Here is a 24,979-nt window from a genome sequence, read left to right on the forward strand (position 1 = left end):
CACACAAATACCAGCAGACTCTTCCAATGCCTGAAGTAGAGTACTTGTGCCAAAAGCTTGTAAAGAAAATTTTTTCTAACTATTCAGTTGGTCTAAAAAAAGATATCACATTTACACAAATAACCTTGTTTGCCTATTTTCTTTTAAGGATTTATAACTCTGGTCCCTATCTTGGGACCATCATTCTCTTTAATGGAAGGGGCATAAGCCACTCTTCTCTCTTTTGTATGACATCAGATATCAACTTAAAAATCTGTGAGCCATTGTCTGGTATTATAACTCAATGTGCAGATTCCATCTGCCCCATCTAGGCATTTGTAAAGACCACAGATTTTAAGTGCTGTGCTGTTTGCTGCACACCGCATTCACACAGGAGGCTGTCCAAGGTGTTCATCTTGTAAAGTATTTTTTTTCAAGCATCCATATCCAGATGTCAATCTGTTCAACTTGACCCATGCTACTCCATCAAGATCATGTCCAATGGGCAGTGGTATAAAAGGTGGTAGGAATATGCCTGATCTTTCCCAGCCATAGGCCCACCCTATTGCTGCCCATAGATTTGCTTCAGCATCTCCAATCCCTTCCAGGAGCTTGTGGGCTTCATGTATAACCTGTTTATGACCTTTAAGCCTCTTAAACCTCTGTCTATTCAGGTCTTAAGTTAACAGTTGATAGAGCAGGTGATTTTCATCATCTCTTGTCTCCACTGCCAGTAACAATGTTAGGATCTGTCTCCTTCTATCACTTGGTCTAATGCCCAAGTACAGGGAGTACATCTATGTGTGTGTATGTTGTGCAGACTGTTAAAAGTCTCTGTGCACTGTTAAGTACAGTGTCAAACTGTGACAATGAAGGTATGTCAGCACAGGCTTCAAGATTATCTGTTAGTCCAAATACGTTTCTAGGATTCATGGTAAACTTATAGTTGGGTTGCTAACCCATAATAAAGCCCATGACATTGTGCCCTTGTTCTTATCGCTACCCATGCAGGCTAGATTTAAGATAATGCAGGTACAACCCACCTAATGGTACAATGGCACCTTCATTTTACTTTACACACATACCCTAAAAGAAAATTATGAACAGGATGAACTATATAGTCTTTTTATATCAGGTCCACAATGGCTTAAATCAAATCCTCTGACCATACTAAAAATGATCCCTAATTTTTGGAAGTTAACTATTCACTGTAAAACAGGGCTGTCCAACTGGCAGCCTAGGGAGCATCATGCATCCTGTGGGCCCCTGCAACCACCTCTCACTGCTGTGTGGCAGGGAAGAGCCCAGGAGGGGACCACATACTGCCTGTACATGTAGAGACCCTGGAGGCCCGCATGCCAGGGGGTTTAGAACTACGTAAAAACATAATAACTGCCATTTAGTGGGTCAGACCATAGGTCCATCTTGCCTAGTATCCTGTGTCACACAGTGGCAGATGCTGAAAGGGAGAGCAAACTAGATATGACCAGGATTTTTTCCCCACTGTTCCTCTTTTACGTGCAAGCTCCAGCATTTAAGGCCTAGAACAGGGGCAGGCAAACTACAGCCCACAAGCCAAATCCGGCACACCAGGCTATTCTATCCAGCCCACAGAGCCTCTAAAAAATGTAATAAATTAATGTGTACTAACTCCTGGCAGCCTGTCAAAGGTGACAGAAGGCAGGAGCAGCAGGACCCAGAGGGAGCAGTCAGCAGGCTTGAGTAGCCCAGCCCAGGCCCACCCCACCCTCAGGCAGCTCCCTCTGCCTCCGCTCTGCACCACCTGGCTCCCAGATGTATCACTGGACTGCAGAGCATAGAGAGTGTGCATGTTTATGACCGGGGCAGAGTGAGTGTGTGTGTGTGTGTGTGTGTGTGTGTGTGTGTGTGTGTAGGTACAGGGGAAGGTGGGGGTGTGCACAGGCTCAGGGGAGAGTGCATGTGTTCAGACTCAGAGACAGTGTGCATCTGTGTGTCTGCATGCAGGCATGGGACACAGTGTTTGTGCAGGCTCAGGTACAGTGTGCATGTGTGCATGCAGGCTTGGGCAGAGTGCGTGTGTGCAGGCTCAGGGGCAGTGTGTGTCTGTGTGTGCACACAGGCATGGGGAACAATTTGTGTGTGTGTGCGCACACGTGCGCAGGCTCAGGGGCAGTGTGCGTCTGTGTGTATGCACACGTGTGTGCAGGCACAGGGGCAGACTGCGTGCGCGTGTGTGTGTGTGTTTGTACAGCGAGTCCCACATGCATACCCCACCATACACCTGCACTCACACTTCCCTCACACTGCGATACACAAACCCCAGGCATCCTTTCCCACACAAAGCCCATACCTACCCACACCCCACATATCCACACACACCCCCACATACTCCCTCACCCCACATACCACAGCCCCCCACAAACCTATATCCACCCTCCAAAACACACAAAAGTAAGACTTCATTTTAAGCTATTGTGTAATTACCTCTATGTACACTACACAAACACATGCAAATCAAGACAAAAATATTTTTTTTAAATCAAATTAATGAATGTTGCAGATGTTCACTATTTAGAATATAATTTGGTATTTTTCTGGCTCTGAGATGGCAAAACCCCTTGCTAAAAGGAGTATTTCCAGGGACAAGAGAGAGGGACTTCCGGTCTGAAATGGCAACCGGGGGCAGGGCACCTGTCAAGGGCTGGTGCTACCCATGCAGCCCTCCACAGCTTGCCAAAACTAGGTAAGTGGCCCTCCGCCCAAAATAATTGTCCACCCCGGTCTAGAAAGTTCTGATTCAGAGGCTTTATCCCAAACTCTCATGCTAATAGCTATTGATGCCTCTTTCCTCCAAGAATTTGTCCAATCTCTTTTTGAATCTGGCTAAAGTAGCACCTTGACTATACCAATCACTGACATCCCAACCTACAGTGACGTTTGGTTATGCTAATTATGTGATATAGCTCAACTATGATGTGTCTGTCATTTAATTTTAGATCAAATCCACTTAAAATGTTTAAGATAACTGAAAATATAAAAATGACCTTTGAAAAACATTTAAAAATTGAAAAGCAAATATGGTGTACTTCAGTTGTACAGCAAAAATTAGGGACTTTATTTATTTGGTTCTAACATAGAATACTTCCACTATACTTCTTGGGGCTAAATTTCAGAAAACAAAATAGTTTCCATATCTAGAACAGCAAGATTAAAAACAAGTAAAAACCTCTATATTTCTGAACTAATACAGTTTGTACAATAACTATTTACACTGTTATAATAAAAACAGTGTTAACTCGCACTTAACATATGCTTCTGGCTTTTCAGTCTCCCAAATCCTTAATTAGATTATATTATAGGTTATTATAGGTTATAGGTTTTAATATATCAAAAATTTTTGGTTCATGATCATATCAGTGCAATTGGTACTAGAAGAGAGAGAGTTGAGCATGGACTTCAGCCTCCTCCCCTGCAGCCTGTTCCCACCATGCTCCCGACAGACTTCCCACACCCTTTACAGCCTTTTCCCTCTCCCCCCTGCAGCCTCTGCACCTATCTACCTCCTCCGAGCCTTTCCCTCCCTACCCTTTCTGTGGCTCACACAGCACTGACCAAGTTTATGGGCAGGTGTTACTTTTGTAGGATGAAATATGCTCTTTTGTCACAGAAAGCCAGTGTACAGGCACTCAAGAGGTTTTTCACAAAATAAAACTATCTGTTCTATGAAATAAATGTTAGATCTTCTAACCAGAGACTTCTCCAGAAAGAGTAGTTTTCTAGCATAACCTATTAATGCCTGTATGATTATCTCACAGTCCTGAGAAACCCCAGTGCCCATAGTCCTTTGTTCTCTCTCCCCTCTTTCAGGAGAAAAGGTTGGGGGAGAGCATTGGATCCCTGTTGGCCCACCCCAGGGGTGAGTTGTTGGGGACCCTCTTGCCCTTGCACTTTAACAGTGTTTGGCCCATGGCACTGATTCCTGCTGCCACCTGCACACTTCTGGAGAGCTTGGTACTGTTCACATGGTGGTGGTGTCAATGCACCCCACCCCCACCTTTAACAGCTCCAGTTCTCCCTGGGACTGCTCAGCAGCAGGAGGCAATACCACCATCATAGGCATGATGACAGTTTAGCAGGGACTGGACATTGCCCTCATTAACAAAAACATTCCCAACATCAGTGTACACAACCAGCTTAAATGGGGGAGCTTTCAGCCAGCTGATAGCGATTTCAGGGCAACTTACAACTATAGGCATCCCGGCTCCATGGAAACAGCAGGTCCCTACTATTTTGCACACTGGTGAAAGCTTACGAAGCTTACTCCAGTAGAACTGCAATGGCTATGGAGACTGAAATTTCCTAGAGGTAAAGAGTCACCCTGGATACAGACTCTAGTCTGTATACCAAAAACCACAAAGTAGAACAGAAGGGTGAGGCTTGGGACAGTGGAGTCATCCTGGATGTTTGTGACAATTACACCTGCAGGGATTAATACATAAAACAGCAAGTCCCTTCTTACAGAAAGCAAGCTTTCCTTCTCCTCTCACCCCCATTTCCGCTCCTTGCTCTGCAGTTTTCCTCTCCTGCACCTGTCTCCCAATATTCATCTGCTGTGATAGCTTCCCCCCTTTTCCTCCCTTAAGATTTATCCTGTCCTAATTATAACTTCTATCAGGAACCCTGCCTATATTCCAGCTTTGCTCCTGCACCATATTCAATGTTGCCCTCTTGCAATTTCTTTTCTTTCTCTGAAACTAAGTCAGTGTTTTCCAAATTGTGTTCTGTGGAAGCCTAGGATTGTGCAGTAGGTTAATCAGGGGTTCCACGAAGAAATTGGGAGTAATGGAGGAGCACATTGGAAGGCAGTGAGCTGCTACTACTAGGCCAGGTAACCTGGCTCCATGTTACCTCCCACAGCCTGCAGAGGCAGAAGTAGGAGCTCTGCGGCAGAAGAAGTGAAATGAAAGGGCACTGTGACTTTAGGAAGTTTGAAAAAGACTGGACTTAACTGTATAATTGCAGAACATTTACTGCTTCTTATCAATTACCCAAGTCTACAAATTCTGGCCCATAACATCCATAAGTAGTTTCTGTAGTGCAGTGGTCAAACTGGTGGATTGCAATTTACCAGTCAACGGGGAAGCCCCTGACAGTTGGGGCTAGCCCCCGGACTGAGATTGACTGTCAGAGGCTCTGCAGTTGGGAGCAGCAGGATGCATGTAGCTGGGCTGAGCCATGCCTCCTGCCGCAGGGCCCGGCCAGGTGAGTGGGATGGTCCCCTTCCGCACCTCTTGCCACCAGGTGAGTGGGGTCCTGGCCGGGTGGGCCAGGCGAGGGTCAGAGCTTGAGCAGCTTGTTCAGGCATGCAGGGGGGCGGGGGGCTCCTGCCGCTGCACGCACCCTGGCAGAGGCCCCGGGGAGTATGTGCCCCCCCAATCTGTGCGTGAGGCGAGGCGGCTGCTGCTACAGGCTGGGCTTTGGCCCGGAGCCCTGCTGCAGGTGGCCTGGGAGCGGCCCAATGCCATGTGCGTCCCACCGCCAGGCGGGCAGGGGACAAGGCTCATCCCAGCAGCAGGAGGCACGTGGTGTCGAGCTGTTTCTGGGCCAGCTGCAGTGGGGCTTACGGTATGAAGCCCAGCCCACAACTGCAGCCGCCTCCATTGTGCACAGATCAGGGGGCAAGTGCCCCCACAAACACCGGGCAGCATGGGTGGCTACAGCAGTGGTGGGAGAGGGAGTATGGCTGGAGCAGGGGCAGGCTCTGCACAGGCAGAGCACAGGGAGGGGGGGTCATGCAGCCCAGGAGGGCACAGGGGACAAGTGCCCCGGATCTGTACGCCGGCCAGGCCAGTTCTGGTCCCCTCTTGGGGGGCTCTCCCAAGCTGCGCTGCAAGCCAGTCAGTGCCTGTTTGTTCTACAGGCCCCAGCTGTGCTGCATGCTGGACAAAAGAGCTGAGCACTACCACTGCCGTACTGCTGCTTTACTGCTCTGAGCTGCAGGTTCCAAGCTAGGGGCAGTCTGTGTCAGCCACATGGCGCTGAGGACGGAGGCAGGACTGGAATGGGGCAGCTGCCCAGGAGCACCACCACACAGCCCGAGCTGCCCTGCTCCAGTCCCACCTCTGTCCTCAGTGCTGTACAGCTAACAGACTGCCCCTAGCTCGGGACCAGCAGCTCAGAGCAGTAAAGCAGCAGTGGAACAGTGGTGGTGCTTGGCAGTAGTGTCTTTTGTCCAGCATGCTGTGTAGCCAGGGTCTGCAGCACAAACAAGCCTCAACTTGTGGTGCAGCTCAGGTGAGCTCCCTGGGAAGAGCCTGGCCAGCCCCAGCCCAAAGCGGCAACTGGCCTGGCCGTCATATAAATCTGGGGGCACGTGCCCCTGTGCCCTCCTAGGCTGTGTAGCCCTCCCCCCCAACAAGCCACCCACAACTCTATCCCATGCCCTGCCTGTGCAGGGCCTGCCCCTGCTCCAGCTACACTCCCCCTTTCACCGCCATGGGGTGGGGACAGATTGAGGCCCCAACGGTGAGGGAGGAAGCGGGGGACAGGTAGGATTAGGCGCTGGGGGGGGAGGGGGGTGGAAACACCTGGCCCCTAGGCCTCCACTTGTCCCACCACCTGGCCTGGCCAGGGCCCCACTCACTGCAGCCCCTGCTCCTGCCTATGTCCCACTCCCTCCCTCACCTCTGGGGCCTCAATTTGCCCCATGTATATCAGTATTAGGGACAGCTACCATCTAAGGCTCTGAACTGAAATCTTATTCCATACAACTCTCCTCTAGTAAAAACTCTAACTCTCCATCCAAGTAAATATAGTCTGTATTCAAATCATCCACCAAGAAACATGAAAAGTTGAAAATGCATAGCTGATGTACAGAAAAATAAACTGACACCACAACCACAACACTGAAATTCAAACTTTTTCTTTTCAATTGCAATTGATTATTTTCTCATGCTTCACAACACACTCTAAAAATGGGACTATTACAACTGAAACCTCAGCTTGTGGCATTTTTCTCAATCTACATAACAAAAGAGGAAAATATTTGTAATTACTTAAAATTCAAAACAGTGAATATTTGTACACGTAAGAAAGTGCAGAGAGTAGAAAGTTGTACAGCTATCTAATTTCTAAACGTTAAAGCACTTACAAAAAACATTATCCCCACAAAGGTTCACATTTTACTCCCAACATCAATATACTCAACTGGAATAGCTTCTAAAAAATGGTGGTCTAAAGGAAAAGGCGAATATAGGTTTGTGTTTTGCCCAGTATACTTCTTTTTATTTAAGAACATAACAAAGTTTCTTTGTAAACTTTCAAGTGAGTCATATGGCTCTCATTGATCTTGACAATTGTTATACAATATAAAAAAATGAAAAGTTAAAAAAGCAAAGCATTAGATACTTAGGAAACTGTGGCTCATAATTCAGATCCAAACTATAAACCATAACACATTTTACTAAAAATGTCTACATTTGCTAATGTTGCTAATTACCAACATGAACATTCACTGTAAAACACCTTTCCAACAGGTTGTATAAGAAATCATTCTAAATCCGTACACTTCAATGAATTACTAACTTACAAATCACAACTAGCACCCTCCTAAAAACAAAAAAATTATGTACATTTCTATAAAAACACAAAATAGGGGACAAAAACTATTAGTACAAAACTACTAATGCTGAACAGCTTGCATTTCATAACTAAAAGCTGGATCAAACATACAAATTGTAATGAAACATTTTATTGCTCATAACTGTGACCAATATAGACTACATATATTTTGGCTGCATCTCAGTTAGAACACAGCTGCTTTGTCTCTGCTTAAACAAAATGGGTAACACATGACTTCTTATATAGGTCTTTTTTGTAAATTAATATTTGCTTCATTAAAATGTTGCAATGCTTACGAATGGTAGATCAATAAATGGTGAACATGACCAGCTTTAACAGGCAATTTTAAAAGTTAGATGGACCACAACTCATTTGTCACTTATTAGCATGATTCTAAGTACAACCCCCTGCTCCAGGATATTACCTTTTACCCTAGGGAAAGAATGTTGGCACAGCTTTCTTCACCCTATAGAAAGTGTTTTTAAGGCTGTTGGTTGCTGAAGTAGTATTCATTTCAGCAACTTGGAAATAATTCACAGTTTTACTCTTTATCTAGTCATTTAGGGTTAAAAAAATAGATAAAAAATCTGTATTTAGTGTAATCACAGAAGAACTCCCAAACTACAAGAACGGTAGGTGCTCTTTTGTAAGCAAATATCTAAATAGTTAAAATAAATTAAAATAAAAATATTTTACAGAGTTTTTGTTGAAATGTATAGTAAAAATATTTCAAATTTAGTCTGATATGTATTATACCCAGTTTCCTTTTTTTCAGAAAAGATAGAGTACTCTATTGTGAAAGAGTTAAAAGCATTTTTCTCTTGTTCATTTTCAAATCTAAGACTTATAAAGACAAAGGCTAGAGTTGTTTTTATCCCCTACTCCTGAAAATTAACTCTTAAATTGTACTGAAATATATACATTTTTGGACTACTAAACCAAAGTTACTCTTTCTTTTTGTTGTTAACCATTTCAACTACCCTATCCCAAGTGTTGCAAATAGTATTTTGCAAAGTCTTCTGCCTATCAAACAAAAATGAAATAAAAACCTTGGAAAGCAAAACTAAATCAGGTTAGAATTTTTCTTATTATTTGGGAAATACAGTGTTTTGTATTTGTTACTACCCAATTTCTTTTATGGTCAATACAGATTTTAAAATGTGCTAAAGTCTAATTAAAGAATATCAAGAGTTAAAAGTTGTTCCATGTTTCTTATGTGTTAGAAACCCCTGCCAACTAGTCCTCTAGGCTTTAAATATTGTTTTGACGGACTGCATTTTCATTTCCAGTCACAAAGAAAGTATTCTTCATAGTCAACACTCTAGCTGTTCTTCGCCAGATCAGTAAACGCCAGAAAAATTGCTCTTTACTAAAATGAAGATTTTGCAGCCTACTTTTTTTTTATTTGTATTTATACCTTTGGTGAAGTTAGCACCACCTATTCAACAAGAATCATTCAACTTTTATGACTATGATACAGACTTTATCAAAGGAAAAATGGTGCAACAAGATGATGAAATGAAATTCAAGGATGTGAGAAAGGTATTTTATTTATATTATGCATTCAAGTTACATCTTTTTTAAAAGCCTGCTAAGCATTATTAATGAAGTATCTGTTTCATGCATGTATACATGTTTTATAGGAGAAAATCTTGATGATTGTAGAAAGAAAGATGATTTAAAAACTGAAGCAAAGCCATTCAAAACTAAACCACATAAGTACTACTTTCAACTATGGCTTTCCTTAAGGGTCTGAGAAACCCACAGAAAATGGGCAGTTGCAAGTTAAGCCTGACCTAATATCTGTAATATTGTTATGCTACTGTGCCTAGGTATTAAAAGGTTTCAGAAAGGAAGTGTAATATAACAACTAAACTGCTGCCCTGATATCAGAAGGCAGCTAAAAAAATACAAATATTAAAAACAAAAAACAACCCCCCCCCCAAAAAAACAAACTGTGTTAACTCACGATTTGAAATGTTTTCATAGTAGAATGCATAACACATTGTCATAAAACTATAGTAGTTCTTTTGAGCTGGAACTCAATTGACTGTAGTACATTACTGCTATTCTTTTCTAACTCGATAATTCATAACAACTATGAGCTACCATCTCATACCCCAGGATTTTACAGAATCACTGCAATACTGTTATTACTGTATTTCATGGTTTATAAGTCAAGGTTTGAACTCCAAAAATTTACCATTAAATTTCCACCTTGACTTATACACTGTATCCAGGTTTCAGGGAAGTTGGATCAGGTCCCTGGGAGGTCAGGCAGCACCTGGCCAGCTACCAGCCCGGCCTGGAAGGCAGCACCACTGTGGAGGGAAGGACTGGCCCGCCTCACAGTTTAGGGGCTGCCCAGTCCACCGGCAGCATGCCCCCTGGCTGCAGAGTTTGGAGGGGTGGGGGGTGCAGGCTCTGTCGAAAGCAGGATCAGGCCCCTTGCTACTTCTGCCTTCAGCAGACTCCAGGGCCGGGTATCTGGTAGGGCCAGCCTTCCCCTCTGCCCCTGCCTGACACCCCACACTGCCCATGGGGTGAGGCAGCTGCTTTACAGATGGACCCAGATGGCCTGCCAGTTACAGGAACCTGCTGGAGTCCAAAAGAGAGAGGGACCCAATCCTGCTTTCAGCGGAGCCTGTTCCCCCCGCCCCCCAGTCATGGGGCTAGTTGTTGACAGGGCCGTGTCCGGGGGGGGGGGAAGCACCCCAGGCCCCGTGCTTTGGGAGGCCTCATGGATCCAGGCGGATTGGCCACAGCCCCCCCCACGCAGTGCCTGCCTAGTGCTGCTCATAGAATCAATGAGTCGGAAGGGACCTAGACCAATCATCTAGTCCGACCCCCTGCCGTGGGCAGGAAGGAGCACTGGGGGTGGCAGGGGTCATAAGACCCCAGTCAGGTGCCTATCTAGTCTCCTCTTGAAGATTTCCAGGGAAGGTGAGAGCACCACCTCTCTGGGAAGCCTATTCCAGGCTCTGGCCACCCTTATTGGTGACTCTGTGCCACTGCTGCCACTGGCTTCACATCTGGCCACTCACCCCCTATCCCCTTTGCTGGCGTCTTCATGTCTGGGCCCCACACAGGCTGACTTGCCCCGGGCCTCGCACCCTGCTAAGATTGTCTCTGGTTGCTGGTGAGCCAGGCAGCCCATGAGCTATGGGGGGGCCTGGTCCTTCCCTCTGTGGTGGCAGTGCCCCCCAGGACCCAGCTGGGCAGGCTGCTAGCTGGCTGGGTGCTGCCTGAGCTTCCAGGGGACCAATCCAACTTTCCTGGAGCCCACCAGCATGTGAGGGCCCAATCCTTTTTTTTTTTTTTTGACAAACATCAAAGCGAAAATTGACTTATACCATGGATATATGAAAAAAATGACTTTTTTGATAAAAAAATTTGGGGTTGCTTTATATACCGTGAAATACAGTATATTTGTCAGAGTTGAAGGCAATAGAGAAGAGTGCAAATACCTGTACTCAACAGCACCCCCCACTGTCTAGTTTGGAGTGATGCTCCTGAAGTAAATCCTAGGTATTTAATTGGGATAGGAGATTGGGAAAGAAAGGAGCATTCGGTGCAAATTCTCAGACTATAGTAAAAGGAACAGTTACAAGCCTTACTGCTGTACTCAGAATTCACCTGAAAAGAGTTAAGAACTTGAAGTTAATGTACTACAGCTAGAATTAGGCAGGATAAATGAAAGCTAATACCATTTTTTTCAGTACAAGCTGCAAGAGAAAACGTGTATGCATATACAGTGGTAATTGCAAATACCAAAGGGCTTTTATGATCATTTTTATTAAAACAACAAGTATTTGCTGAATATGCATCTTCTTCATAAACAGTAAAATGTGTGAGACAGAATTAGTAGAGTAAGAGAGTTGAATTAGTATAGGATATGGATTGAAACAGTTAAACCAGTAAACTCCGCTTTTCTTTTTTAATTCAGCTCTTCCTCACTTTGTTCCACTGCAAACCTAAAATATGCAGGACACCTTTAACATTTTCTCCCACTCTTATTTCTGCAATTAAGTCTGGTCTAAACTGGAGATCCTTAAAACTAAAATGATCTATAAGTGGTTACCTAAAAAGTTTGCCGTGTTTAAAAATGACTAAATCTGACACAACAGCAGATGATAGGATTTTCAAAAGTGGATTGTTAAAAAAATAAATTATTTCCTGGATAAAAAGCAAAGTATAGACCTAAAAGGGAACACGGTCAGGAAATGCATATTTGAGTTATTCAAATACCCATATCAGTGCATAACACTGTAAACTGGAGGTATTCTGTAGGCCATTTGTTCCACTAAGTGAAGTTTTAGGAATGCAGTAGATTAACTCCATCAAATCCAGTTTTCCACTGAAGTGTTTTCATTGCAGCAAGGAAACTAATTAGTTCCTTATGTGCTACAGCATGCCTAAACTTGTTCCATATCCCCAGTTTAAACAATGAGGTACAAAAAAGATCTTTACTTAATGTGTGCAACAGTTTGTGCAATTGTAGTTTTCCTGAATATTTTACCCATTGAACATAACCAAAACATATGCCACACTTCCTTCTGGCCCAAGATTGGCACACACACACACACGCGCATGGATTTTAGATGACAAACTTCAAGCAGGAACACATACTTAAACCAAATTAAACCACTGAAGAGAGGGATTTAATAGAAATACCAGGAGGCCCTATCTAAAACTATTATTAATCACTGCAGCAAAGCCTTACTTCAAGTGAATACAGCATATTAAGATGATGGGCATTCATATTAAATTATAACAATTAATTGAAAGCAGTAGATAGAATGCAAGTTTCTCCCTGGATTCATAATTTTACCCTTCCTGTATATAATACTACATATTAAAAAGAGAAATAATTAGAAACAGTGATGTTTTAATGCCATCTTCACAGTTAATTTTATTAAGCTATGTATGTGTATTAAGTATGTGTTTTACTGAAAGGAAACATAAGAGATTAATTTTACATAGAAAAAAATCATGATCAAAACAATAACCTCAACTCGGAAATAAAAATAGTCATTAAAGTGTAAACCTGCAGGGCTTGGCAACCAACAGATTAGGGTATGTCAGGGTAGGTTTCAGCTTTTCCATGTTTAGTGCGATTGGTCTTTTGGGAATAGTTAACCCTGAAACTCTACAACAGGGGTCGACAACCCCCCCCACATGCATCGCAGAGCATGGCACACGAAAACATTTTGTTTGGCACGCACACCTTAGGCTAGACAGTGGGGAAGGGGCCAGAGCTGCACTACTGCAACAAGAACTGGGCCCCTCACACCTCCCCCACCCTCTAGCCAGAGGCACATGCGCACCCACTGCTAGCAATGAGCTGGGTCAGGGCTCTGCAGACCTTGGTGCAGTGGCTTGTAGCCTCCCCACCACCTGCTGTGAGTGGCCTGGGCTCTGGGCAGGCCCCTGCCACCCGCCACAGAGCCCAGGCTGCTTGCAGCAGGTGGCAGTGAGGCTGGAAGCTGCTGCACCAAGGACTGTGGAGCCCTGGCCCAGCTTGTTGCTGGCAGCAGGTGCACATATGCCTCCGGGTAAGCATCAGGGAAGGGGCCAGGGCTACACTGCCACAACAAGGACTGGGACCCTTGCGGCTCCCCTGTCATCTACCCTTACACACCAGCATCTTTCAAGTCAAGGCTGGGGTGTTTGAGGCACTCTGCCCACAAATGTTGCTGACCCCCACCCCCTCTCTACAACAATTCAAATATTGGAATGCAAGAGACAAAGACTATGCCAAAAATACACCAGAACACTTCCACTCTGTTCGCTATAGTATGTTCAATTATGTCAATACAGCTATAAACCAAGATGTATGCGATGTTGTCTTCCTATAAGTGCAAAGTAACTAGGAGTGTACCAATAAAGATATTTTGGGCCAATACTGATGGCCGATTATTAAGGAGCCATATTGACTGATACTGATCTGATTGCCAATATTCAAGCTTGGTAGCTTGGAGAGCAGCATCTGGCTGATAAGTCTGTTGGGGGGAAAGGGTGTGGAAGAGGCAGATCAAGGCCCCCCCATGGTGAGGGAGGGAGTGGGGCTGGGGCTATGGCAGGAGCAGGCACTGCACAGCTGGGGCAGAGCAGAATATGGGATGGAGCGAAGAACAGCTTGTCCAGGGGGTGGGGTGGCTCCCACCACTGTGCACACTCCCAGGGGAGGTATGGGAGGGGTGTACCCCACAGATCTGCACGCAGGGCGAGGACAGGCTGCCGCTGAGGACTGGGGGCAGTTCTGGGCTCTTCCTGGTAGGGGGGCTGAGCCGGGGCTGCACTTGGGACAGGTGGTGGTGGCGCTAGGAGGGGAGATTCAGGGGGGCTATGGCAAATTTTGGGGTGGGTGCAGCACACCCCATAGCCCCCCCTCCCAGCACCACCACTTCTCTCACCCGCCCCCCCAACCCTGAGCACAGTCCTGGCCCAGCCCACCCTCTGGGAAGATCACAGCACTGCCCTCAGCCCCAGCCTGCAGTGGCAGCCTGTGCAGTGCCTGCCCCATCCCAGCCCCACTCCCTCCTTCACCACAGGGGCCTCGATCTGCTCCCCCATGCTCCTTCCTCCCCCCAGACTTACTGGCTGGACACTGCTCTCCAAGCTGCCAGGCTGCACTCCCAGCCATGTGCATGCTGTGGCAGCACACCTGCATGCATATGGCATTTATCAGCGATATTATCAGCCACATCAGCCAAAAAAGCTGATTGCCGATAATGTAAATTTTCCTTTTATAGATGCCAATACAATATGGACCCACATATCAGTGCACCTCTAAAAGTAACAGTTCCATTTTCTTCACTGCTGTCAAGAGAATATGATTGCTACCACTCTTAAAAATGTCAAAGGGAACAAAGGAGAGGCCTGGTACAAAGAACAGTATATTCTCCATTTGCCTGAACAGGCTTCAGACAGAAGGGCCAACCAACATCAGAGGACTGTTGCTGGGATAAGAAGCAGAGCAATGGGGGAGGGGAGGGAAGATGAGATGAGATGACCTGCTCATTCCACGCAAGCAATTTTTTGTCAGGGCAATCATGTTTATATGTTGCTTCTTCCTGCTCAGAAAATACAGGAACAAGAAGAATGTTAGTCCAAGCAAGCACTTCTACTCCTTAAAAAGGTTGGGTTTAGAGAACAATAACCCAGATGCTACAGTTCATTTTGGAAGCAAATGAAGAACAGCACAGCACCAGATAATGCATCGGGGTCAGCAGCCCCCAGCATGCATGCCAGGGTGTGGCATACGAAGGTATTTTGCTTGGCATGTGTGCCTCGGGGCAGAAAGGCACAGAGGGCTCAATCCTGGTTGTGGCAGTGCAACCCCGGCCTTTTCCCCACCGTCCACCCCAAGACACATCTGCACCCATTGCTGACAGCAAGCTGTTCTAGGGCTCCGTGGTCCCCAGTGCAGCTGCCTGCAGCCTCCCAGCTACCTGCCACAGCTGGCCCAGGCTCTGAACAGGCCTTTGCCATGCACCACAGAGCCCACCTCTTGCATGCCAACATCTTACATGTCAAGGTTTATGGGTGCTTTTGGCACTCTGCCCAAAAACACGGCCAACCCTGCACTACATCTTAAAGAAAAGGAGATGAAGGCAGGAAACAGAAATAAGTCACTACTATTTGCACAGATAAGAATCGGGTGCCACTAGAAAACCTTTCACGTATCAAGAGAAGCAGCAGCTACAGAAGAGATAGATCTATAATTAGCACAGATCACATACAATTAATTTGTTGAGAGGGGAAATAAAATTAATCCTTGGGGAAGGAGACAGGCTAGGCTGCTCAATGCTTTTTGTTGAGAGCACTTCTGATTTATTTGGCAGAAAAGCATCGACTATACTATAGTCACAGTCATATATATTTATCAGTCATATATCTAAATTTAATATTCAAACACTGCTAAAAATAAATGTTTCAGGGCATTTTTACACATGCAAGCACTGCAGCACCAGGCGGTTTGAAAAGCACCCAGCGCTGCGACACTTACAATTGTATAAGCAGTGAAATGAGTGTTAGCGTTGACAAAATGGCAGCAGCATGCTTTTGAACTAAAATACATCAAAGGTGCTTTAGTTCAAAAGTGCACTGCCACCATTTTCTGTGCACTGACATGCATTTCACCACTCATACAACTGCATGCGGCGCAGTGCAGGAACCAAAAAGCATGTTTATCAATGTATAAAAGTTGCAGCAACAAAAAGTATGTGTATAAATGCCCTCAGTGCTTAAATGTAAAACTTAACTCAGCCCTTAACACTATTAATGTGTACCACTTTTCATTCTTTCGCAATAAATATTATTTATGTTTTATTATAAAGGTTTGAATATTCATTTTTATGTTGTGTATAAAGGCAATAATACAGTATTATAACTATAATTACTTGCAAGTTGGGATCCACTGTTAATCCTCATGTTTACATATTTAGCACGATTCACAGAAGTAAGAAATTACAAAGCCAATTAATTCACTGCAAGTAATAAGTAACAGGGCTATTTTAGAGTTGTTATATAAGCCTTCCATGGAGTGACCTTTACTATATGTTTTATGAATTGGTTATTTTATAGAGGAAGAAGATCAAGGATCCTTCTACCTTCTTCCCGTATAAGCAGACACTGAGCCTATTGCAATCATGCAAAACTATTTTCTGCACTGTTGTTCCATAATCACTATGGAGTTATTAGACAGAAATTGCTTCTCCCTCACTGGTTCAGCATTTGGCCTTAGTATTTAAAACCTGACACTGGGAAACATGTTTAACCTTTGAAAGATTTTTTTTAAAAACAAAATTAATGAAATTCGGACTTGACTTGCATTTTTGATATATGGGTGCCTCATAGCGTATCTATCCATAGACCAGTCTCATGTTTTCCATGATAGCAAATTATCTAATTGCGCAGCAAGAAACCCAGATACCTTAGACTTACAGTACAATAAAGGAAGCTACCCTAAACCTGCAAATTTATATATTGAGTACTGCAGTGAGTATGTTTGGGAAAGCATTGATATTTTCATCTGAAAACAACTTATACCTATTATTGTAAAGGCCTAAAACAGTAAAATTGAAATATTAAGGAAGATCGCCCCCTTTCACTTCGCTTAGTGAAGGGTAGAGTTGCACCTTATAGACTAAATGAAATAGAGATGCATACATTTTTGTATGCATCAGCAACAGCTCACTTAATCCAGTTCAAGTGGTCTGTAAGGTGCAACTCTATCCTGCCTGACTGCAGACTGATGTGATGAGGCTAACTACCCCTTTTGGCCTAATGTTGTGCATTTGACAGTATATTTTATAAAAAATCAGATTTCAACTTTTTGCTGAATCACTTCCTGCTTCCTGCAGAAACCATTTGTGTGCAGGGACCTACTCAATTCACAATTTTGTGTCCCAGGAAGCACAAGTTTCCTCCTGGTGGTGGGCAGGCTGAGCCATGAGCAGATGTGAGGTGGGCAGAGCTGCCACAGACTGTACAGGGCAAGTGGCGGTAGCAGTGCTAGAGCGGCTGGGGGGGCTATGGTCACCTAAAAATTTCAGCTTAGCCCCCATAGCCGCCCCTTGGAGCCCTGCCACCACTGCTTGCCCTGTGCAGGCTGCTATAGCTCTCCCCACCCCCTTCCCACCCACAGTGCAGCACCCTGACTGGAAAGAGGCTTGCGCTCCCCAGGACACCATGAAAGGGGCTGCTGCCTCATCAGGGTCCCTACCCCCTCACAGCTCCAATGGTGGGGGAAGGGGCATGGCCAGATACAACACAACATGGCCGGATTCCCCCTTAAGTGTTATTTCTTTGCTAATGGTTTTTTGAATATGAAATCTAATCAGTTTCAGATGAGTACATACAGATTATACCCCTATTCCATGTGTGCCCAACCCCAAATATTTTTTATATTTTTAAAAAATGCCCATCTCCATCTCCTTCTTATGTGAAAAGTCCATAAACAAAAGGGGAAACAAACAACATTCTAAGCATTGTCCAATGCATATAAATATTTAATTTTCTAATTGGTTTATAGTAACAAGAGCAAAAAGCACATTTTTAAGTAGAAGTATATTTTAAGTCTTTAATGAACTCTATTTTTTGCCTTTTGCTTTTACATATGGAGGATGGTATGACTGATTCCCCTGACACTAACGTTAGAGTACAGAATGATGAGAGCGTACCAGATGTACCACCAACAAAGGATACAAGTAAGTTAAATGTTACAGTATTATAACTATCAACCTTTCTAAAACACTAAAAGTTCCTTCAAAAGGGGACTTAAATAATGGATAAAAAATTTCATTAATCTTCTTATTTATACACAATACTTTCATGCTCTGGGTTGTAAGGTTTCTTGATTTCTGGTGCAGAAAACTAGAACACTTAAGACGTTTATTTCAGGTGAATTTTAAACATATGAAACCCACATTATAAGACACTTCTATCACATCCTTTACACCAGGGGTTTTCAACCTTCTTTAACAAGTGTACCCCTTAAGTCTGACAGTTTCAGCTCATGTACCCCTCTATATTTTTTTCTTGTTTGGCGCACACCAGACCACTTTCCCATGGCAGGTTGTGGCTCTGCGGGTTGCTGACAGGCCTTGTGCGCAGCCAATCTCGCGATGCCGGGGGCAGGCACAACAGCCCCCCCCCCCGCCCCCATTTAGACACTCATAGCTCTGTGTAAGGGGGTAGCAGCCAATCAGGAATGTGAGCTAGGGTGGGGTGTATGGAGGCGCCGTAGTGTGCTGCGTGGGGCCAGTGGCACCCAGCACATCCTTCCCCCTCTCTCTGGTAAGAGGCAAACACGCCAGGAGAGACACTGCTGCCATCCCTCAGAGCCTGCCCTGTCTCCCCTACAACCTTTCTAAGTACCCCAGGGGTATGCATACCCCCGGTTAACAACCCCTGCTTTACATATATATAGATAATGACTGATCAACCAAAACCAATAATTAATAAAATTGACCTATCTGGCCAAAGAAAACATACCTTACAGCATATTCCAAAAACCAAAGCAACTTCACTAAATCAGGAATTAGTTATGTGAAGAACTAAGCAGTCTTTTTTTAAAATAGAAGTGATGCTCTCAAAACTTCAACTTTAGACGGGCAGAAAATGTCTTTACTGTAGCTAAGACTTAACATGTCAAAATCAGTATCTTAAATATATTTAAGAAGTTAACTGGGAGAAAATGCAACTGGACATCATATGCTCTGTGAATAATGTAGCTTACAAATCAATACCTATGTTCTTCCCAAAGTCATGTTTCCCCACTGTTTCTGAAATATATTTCTTACTCACTCAAAACGTTTTTCTATACAACTCTCATGAGATCTGTATGTAAAAGGGAGAACTCTTCTTGCCAAAGAGATTTTTAAAAAGCTGCAGCATTTTTCAACATGTCCATTACCAAGGAAGAGTATACTTGCTTGACTTGCACTTGAAGGGAAGCAGGTTGGAAGGCCAAAGCAGATACTGAACTTAAATTCGCAACAAAGATTAAGAATAACAAAAAGTCCCTTCTTTAAGTACATAAAGAGCAAGGCGTCACAGGGTTACATAGGATCTCTATAGAATGGTCTAGGGCAACTCGTAACAGACAGGATGGATAAATCAGCACTTTTACATGACTTCTTTGCATCTGTGTTCCTGGACACAGATACAAACACACCTCCCAATAAGACTTTAGTCTGACATGAGAGAAATACCAATCCACCTATGGATAGCACTGACCTAATGAAGGGGCACTTGGAGGGGTTGGACATATTTAAGTCAGCGGGCCCCGATGATCTTCCCCCAAGGGTACTAAAGGAACTGGCCCGTGTCATAGTGAAACCACTGGCACAACTGTTTGAGCATTTGTAGTGCTCAGGACAGGTCCCAGAAGACTGGAAAAGGGCCAACGTGGTCCGTATTTTCAAGAAGGGAAGGAAGGAGGACCCGGGGAATTATAGACCAGTTAGCCTCATCTCTATTCTTGGCAAGATCTTAGAAAAACTCATAAAGGATTATATTTGTGGGGGGCCAACAGGTAATACAGCATGGGTTTATAGCAGGCAGATCCTGCCCGACTAACCTGGCCTCTTTTTATGACCAGGTCACAAAGTGCTTAGATGTAGGGGTGGAGAGAGATGTTACAGGCAGCCCTCGGACTTACGATATGATTGGTTCCTGAAAACCGTGTCTTAAGTCAAAACGTTGCAACTCGGAACCAATTTTCTCATAAGAAACAATGTTATAAATGGGGGATTGGTTCCTAAACCAAGGCCTGATACCCTATTTTCACCAAAAATACCCCAGAATTTTGTACTCAATCAATTATAGATGACTAATATAGCTACATGAATGTATTTATATCGTAAATAGCAATCATATTGATTTGGAAGAACTTCTTTGAGGTGACTTTGCTAGACTTTTTAAAGGGCTCTTGGTTGGACTTTTTGAAGTGTTCTTGGCTGGAGTCTTCTCAGGAGTCTTGGCTGCAAGTTTTTCTGGAGTCTTGTCTTAACGAAAGTGTCCAAGCATGTTTGGACAGATGTTTTCCAGGGAGATGAGTGACACAGCGAACTTGTTTGCTGACATGGTATCACGTTGGATCAAACGTTGTAAGTCAAAAGTGTCATCATAAAGTTGAAACAGGGTGTCAATTTATAAACATTGCAAGTGAGAAACGTTGCAACTCGAAACGTTGTAAATTGAGGACTGCTTGTATTTACTTGGACTTTAAAAAAGGCTTTCAACAGTGTCACATCCAGTTCTTACAAGCAAACTGAGTAGCTGTGATGTGGATTTTTTCTTACAGTAAGGTGGGTGAAAAACTGACTTATGGGATGCACCCAGAGAGTGGTGGTGGAAGGGGCAGTTTCTCCCTGGAGAGATGTGGGCAGTGTTGTCCCCCAGGGCTTGTTCTTGGACTGGTGCTGTTCAATATAGTTTCATAGTTTCATAGTAGCTAGAGTCGGAAGGGACCTAGGTAGATCATCTAGTCCGACCCCCTGCCTTAGCAGGAAAGAGCACCGGGGTCAGATGACCCCGGCAAGGTGCTCATCTAACTTCCTTTTAAAAATCCCCAGGCTAGGAGCCTGCACCACTTCCCCTGGAAGCTGGTTCCAGGCCCTAGCCGCCCTGACTGTGAAGTAGCGCCTCCTAATATCTAATCTAAACTTACCCTCCGCCAGTTTGTGACCGTTATTCCTGGTCACTCCTGGCAGCGCACGGGGGAACAGGGACTCCCCCAATACTTGCTGATCCCCCCTGACCAGTTTGTAGCAGGCCACAAGGTCCCCCCTTAACCTTCTCTTGTGGAGGCTAAACAGGTTCAGGTCCCGTAGCCTATCCTCATAAGGCCTGCCCTGCTGACCCCTGATCATACGAGTGGTCCTCCTCTGAACTCTTTCCATATTGTCCACGTCCCTCTTGAAGTGTGGCGCCCAGAACTGGACGCAGTACTCCAGCTGCGGCCTGACCAGTGCCGCATAGAGGGGGAGGATCACCTCCCTGGACCTGCTCGAGATGCATCTGTGGATGCATGACAGGGTACGATTGGCCTTCTTGACTGCCTCCCCACACTGCCGGCCCATGTTCATCGTGGAGTCAATGACGACTCCAAGATCCTTTTCCGTCTCCGTGCTGGCAAGAGGGGAGTTCCCCAACCTGTAAGTGTGGTGCCGGTTCTTCCTCCAATATCTTAATCAGTGATTTGGATGAGGGGGTTGAAAGCATTCTGTCCAAATTTGCAGACAACACCACACTATGGGGGTACAGGTAACTAACACACTGGAGGGCACAAAGCGAATCCAGGTGGATTTGGATAGCCTGGGGAAGTGGGCGGATCAGAATAGGATGCAATTTAACAAGGATAAGTGCAAGGTTCTGCACCTGAGGAGAAAGAATCTCCAATACACCTATAGACTAGGAAGTACCATTCTAAGTACCAGGGCAGTAGAAAGGGATCTCAGAGTCTTAGTCAACGCAAAAATGAACATGAATCACTAATGTGATAAGGTAATAAGCAAGGCTAACCGCACTCTTTCTTGCATTAGTAGGTGCATCACAAGCAGGTCTAGGGAGGTGATACTTCCACTCTATGCGGCATTGGTTAGGCCACAGCTGGAGTACTGCACCCAGTTTTGGGTGCCATACTTCAGGAGAGGTGTGGATAACCTTGAGAGGGTTCAGAGAAGGGCTGCTCGTATGGTTAAGGGCCTGCAGGTAAGATCCTATGAAGACAGACTGAGGGACCTGAACCTCTTCAGCCTCTGCAAGAGAATGCTGAGAGGTAATCTTGTGGCTGTCTACAGGGGGGGTCAGCAGGGAATAAGGGAATACTCTGTTTACCAGGGCACCCCCTCAGGGTTACTAGAAATAAGGCCCACAAACTAAAAGAGAGTGGATTTAGATTAGATATCAGGAATAAATTCTTTATGGTGAGGGTTGCCAAAATATGGAATGGGCTTCCAAGGGAGGTGGTGCTTTTCCTTACATTAGGGGTGTTCAAGAAGAGATCAGACAGGCACCTAGCTGGGGTTATTTATCCCCAGCACTCTTTCCTGCCTAGGGCAGGGGGTTGGACTCAATGATCTACAAAGTCCCTTCCAAACCTAGAAATCTATGAAATCTGTTACCTAAAAATCTAAAAGCAACAGATTATTTAACAAGGCCACAAACTAAATTCATGAGATTTTAAGTGGGTGGTTATAGCCCTCCCAAACTCCAGATGTTTCCACAATCAATCAATATCTTGCAATATCACATCCACAACTAGTCTACATTCAATGCAAGTAGCTTGCAGTAAGCCTGAACTAAAAAAAAAAGCCCAAAAATACACCATCAAGCTCCAACAAGTGACACATGAAGAGAAAATTACCATCATGGTACTTATGGCACCAGTTCACAATTTCTTGGAGTCAATTAAATGAACAAAAGTATAAAAATAAGCAACAGCTACTAAATGAAGCCCAATGCTATCTGCCAAGATTACACAGTAGAAATAAATAATTCAAGAGTATCATTCAAGACGTATTAGCTGAACTTGGCAATAACCTAGCAGCCATTTCAGGAAGAATTCACTGCTTGTGGGTATGAAAGAAACTGCAGACTGACCAAAAAGGGATTCTTGTCAGATGAACATCAACCAAAAAACATGAATACCATCTGTGCTACAGCCAGATTCACAAGGAAGATGACAAAAAAAGAATGTCTTGGCATTTGAAAATTTCTAACACTTATCCCAGCTATATAGTTGGTCCAATAAAAGCTATCACCATAAGAAATCTTTGCCCCTGACAGTAGTTTCATAGTTTCATAGTAGCTAGAGTCGGAAGGGACCTAGATAGATCATCAAGTCCGACCCCCTGCCTTGGCAGGAAAGAGCACCGGGGTCAAATGACCCCGGCAAGGTGCTCATCTAACTTCCTTTTAAAAATCCCCAGGCTAGGAGCCTGCACCACTTCCCCTGGAAGCCGGTTCCAGGCCCTAGCCGCCCTGACTGTGAAGTAGCGCCTCCTAATATCTAATCTAAACCTACCCTCCGCCAGCTTGTGACCGTTATTCCTGGTCACTCCTGGCAGCGCACGGGGGAACAGGGACTCCCCCAATACCTGCTGATCCCCCCGACCAGTTTGTAGCAGGCCACAAGGTCCCCCCTTAACCTTCTCTTGTGGAGGCTAAACAGGTTCAGGTCCCGTAGCCTATCCTCATAAGGCTTGCCCTGCTGACCCCTGATCATACGAGTGGCCCTCCTCTGGACTCTTTCCATATCGTCCACGTCCCTCTTGAAGTGTGGCGCCCAGAACTGGACGCAGTACTCCAGCTGCGGCCTGACCAGTGCCGCATAGAGGGGGAGGATCACCTCCCTGGACCTGCTCGAGATGCATCTCTGGATGCATGACAGGGTACGGTTGGCCTTCTTGACTGCCTCCCCACACTGCCGGCCCATGTTCATCGTGGAGTCAATGACGACTCCAAGATCCTTTTCCGTCTCCGTGCTGGCAAGAGGGGAGTTCCCCAACCTGTAAGTGTGGTGCCGGTTCTTCCTCCCCATGTGCAACACCTTGCACTTATCAGTGTTAAACCCCATCCTATTCTCATCCGCCCACCGTTGCAACCTGTCAAGGTCAGCTTGTAGCCTATTGCACCCTTCTAGTGCACCCACATCCCCCCACATCTTAGTGTCATCAGCAAACTTGAACAGGGTGCTTTCTACCCCCTCGTCCAAGTCACTGATGAAGATGTTGAACAGTGCGGGCCCGAGGACCGAGCCCTGCGGAACCCCACTGCCCACGTCCTTCCAGGTCGAGAAGAACCCATCCACTACCACCCTCTGGGTGCGGCCCTCTAACCAGTTGGCGACCCATTTGACCGTGTGGGCATCGACACCACAGTCTCCCAGCTTTTTGATGAGGACAGGGTGAGAGACAGTGTCGAAAGCCTTCCGGAAGTCCAGAAAGACTACATCCACAGCAACCCCTGCGTCTAATGATTTGGTGACCTGATCATAAAAGGCCACCAGGTTGGTCTGACAAGACCTGCCACTGATGAACCCATGTTGGTTGCCCCTGAGCATGCATTCCCCCGCAAGGCCCTCCTGGATGTGTGCCAGGAGAATTTTTTCAAAGAGCTTACCCGGGATTGAGGTCAGACTAACTGGCCTGTAATTTCCCGGGTCCTCTTTTTTTCCCTTTTTGAAGATAGGGACCACATTGGCCCTCTTCCAGTCCTCCGGCACCTCACCAGAGCACCACGAGTGCTCATAGAGCCGCGCCAGGGGTCCCGCAATGACCTCGGCCAGTTCCTGTAGAACCTTAGGGTGAAGATCGTCCGGACCAGCGGACTTGAACACGTCCAGCCTCTCCAGAAGTACCCTAACTAACTCCTCGCTAACCCCTGGCCCAGGCGTGTCTCTCCCGGGGCCCGAGGGGGGCCCAGCAGGGAGGTGGCTGAACTGGTCCCTACTTAGGAAGACAGAGGCAAAGAAATCGTTAAATATGTTAGCTTTGTCATCTGGCATGACGACTAAGTTGCTCATCATGTCCTGCAGGGGCCCCACATTACCCGGGACCCTCTTTTTACCCCCTATGTATTTGAAGAAGGACTTCTTATTGTCCTTTATCCGGGAGGCTAGTCCTATCTCCATCTCTGCCTTGGCCTTCCTGACTGCCCCCCTACATTCTTGGGCGACTGTAACATAGTCCTTCTTGGTGATGACCCCATCCCTCCATTGGGTGTATGCCTCCCTTTTAGCAAGGAGACATTCCCGGATGCTCCTAGTGAGCCATGGGGGTTTATGTGCCCTCCTGCTCCCTTTGACCCTTGTTGGGATTACCTCCCTTTGGGCATGGAGGATCGTCTCCTTAAGGAGCAACCACTCCCCTTCGACATCTGGCTC

The 24,979-nt window shown here is 45.4% G+C and overlaps 2 protein-coding genes across 9 annotated transcripts in view; one reads left to right on the plus strand and one right to left on the minus strand.

Moving 5' to 3' along the window:
* CENPP (centromere protein P) overlaps positions 1–24,979 on the minus strand; it is a 319,520-nt gene that overhangs the window by 225,414 nt on the left and 69,127 nt on the right. The window lies entirely within an intron of this gene.
* Positions 8,021–24,979, plus strand: part of OGN (osteoglycin) — a 33,231-nt gene continuing 16,272 nt past the window's right edge. Inside the window, exons 1-3 of one of the 2 annotated variants that reach the window (XM_090022875.1) lie at positions 8,021–8,213; positions 8,871–9,123; positions 17,711–17,795. In XM_090022875.1, the coding sequence (XP_089879001.1) occupies positions 8,956–9,123; positions 17,711–17,795 (253 nt within the window). In that variant the 5' untranslated portion in view covers positions 8,021–8,213; positions 8,871–8,955. Of the gene's footprint in view, positions 8,214–8,870; positions 9,124–17,694; positions 17,796–24,979 lie in introns of both variants that reach the window. The other variant, XM_090022873.1, reaches the window with a different exon arrangement.

This window comes from Crocodylus siamensis, chromosome 11 (genome assembly GCF_052110815.1).
Source record: "Crocodylus siamensis isolate JL-2025a chromosome 11, ASM5211081v1, whole genome shotgun sequence".
In the NCBI taxonomy this organism is placed as follows: Eukaryota; Metazoa; Chordata; order Crocodylia; family Crocodylidae; genus Crocodylus; species Crocodylus siamensis.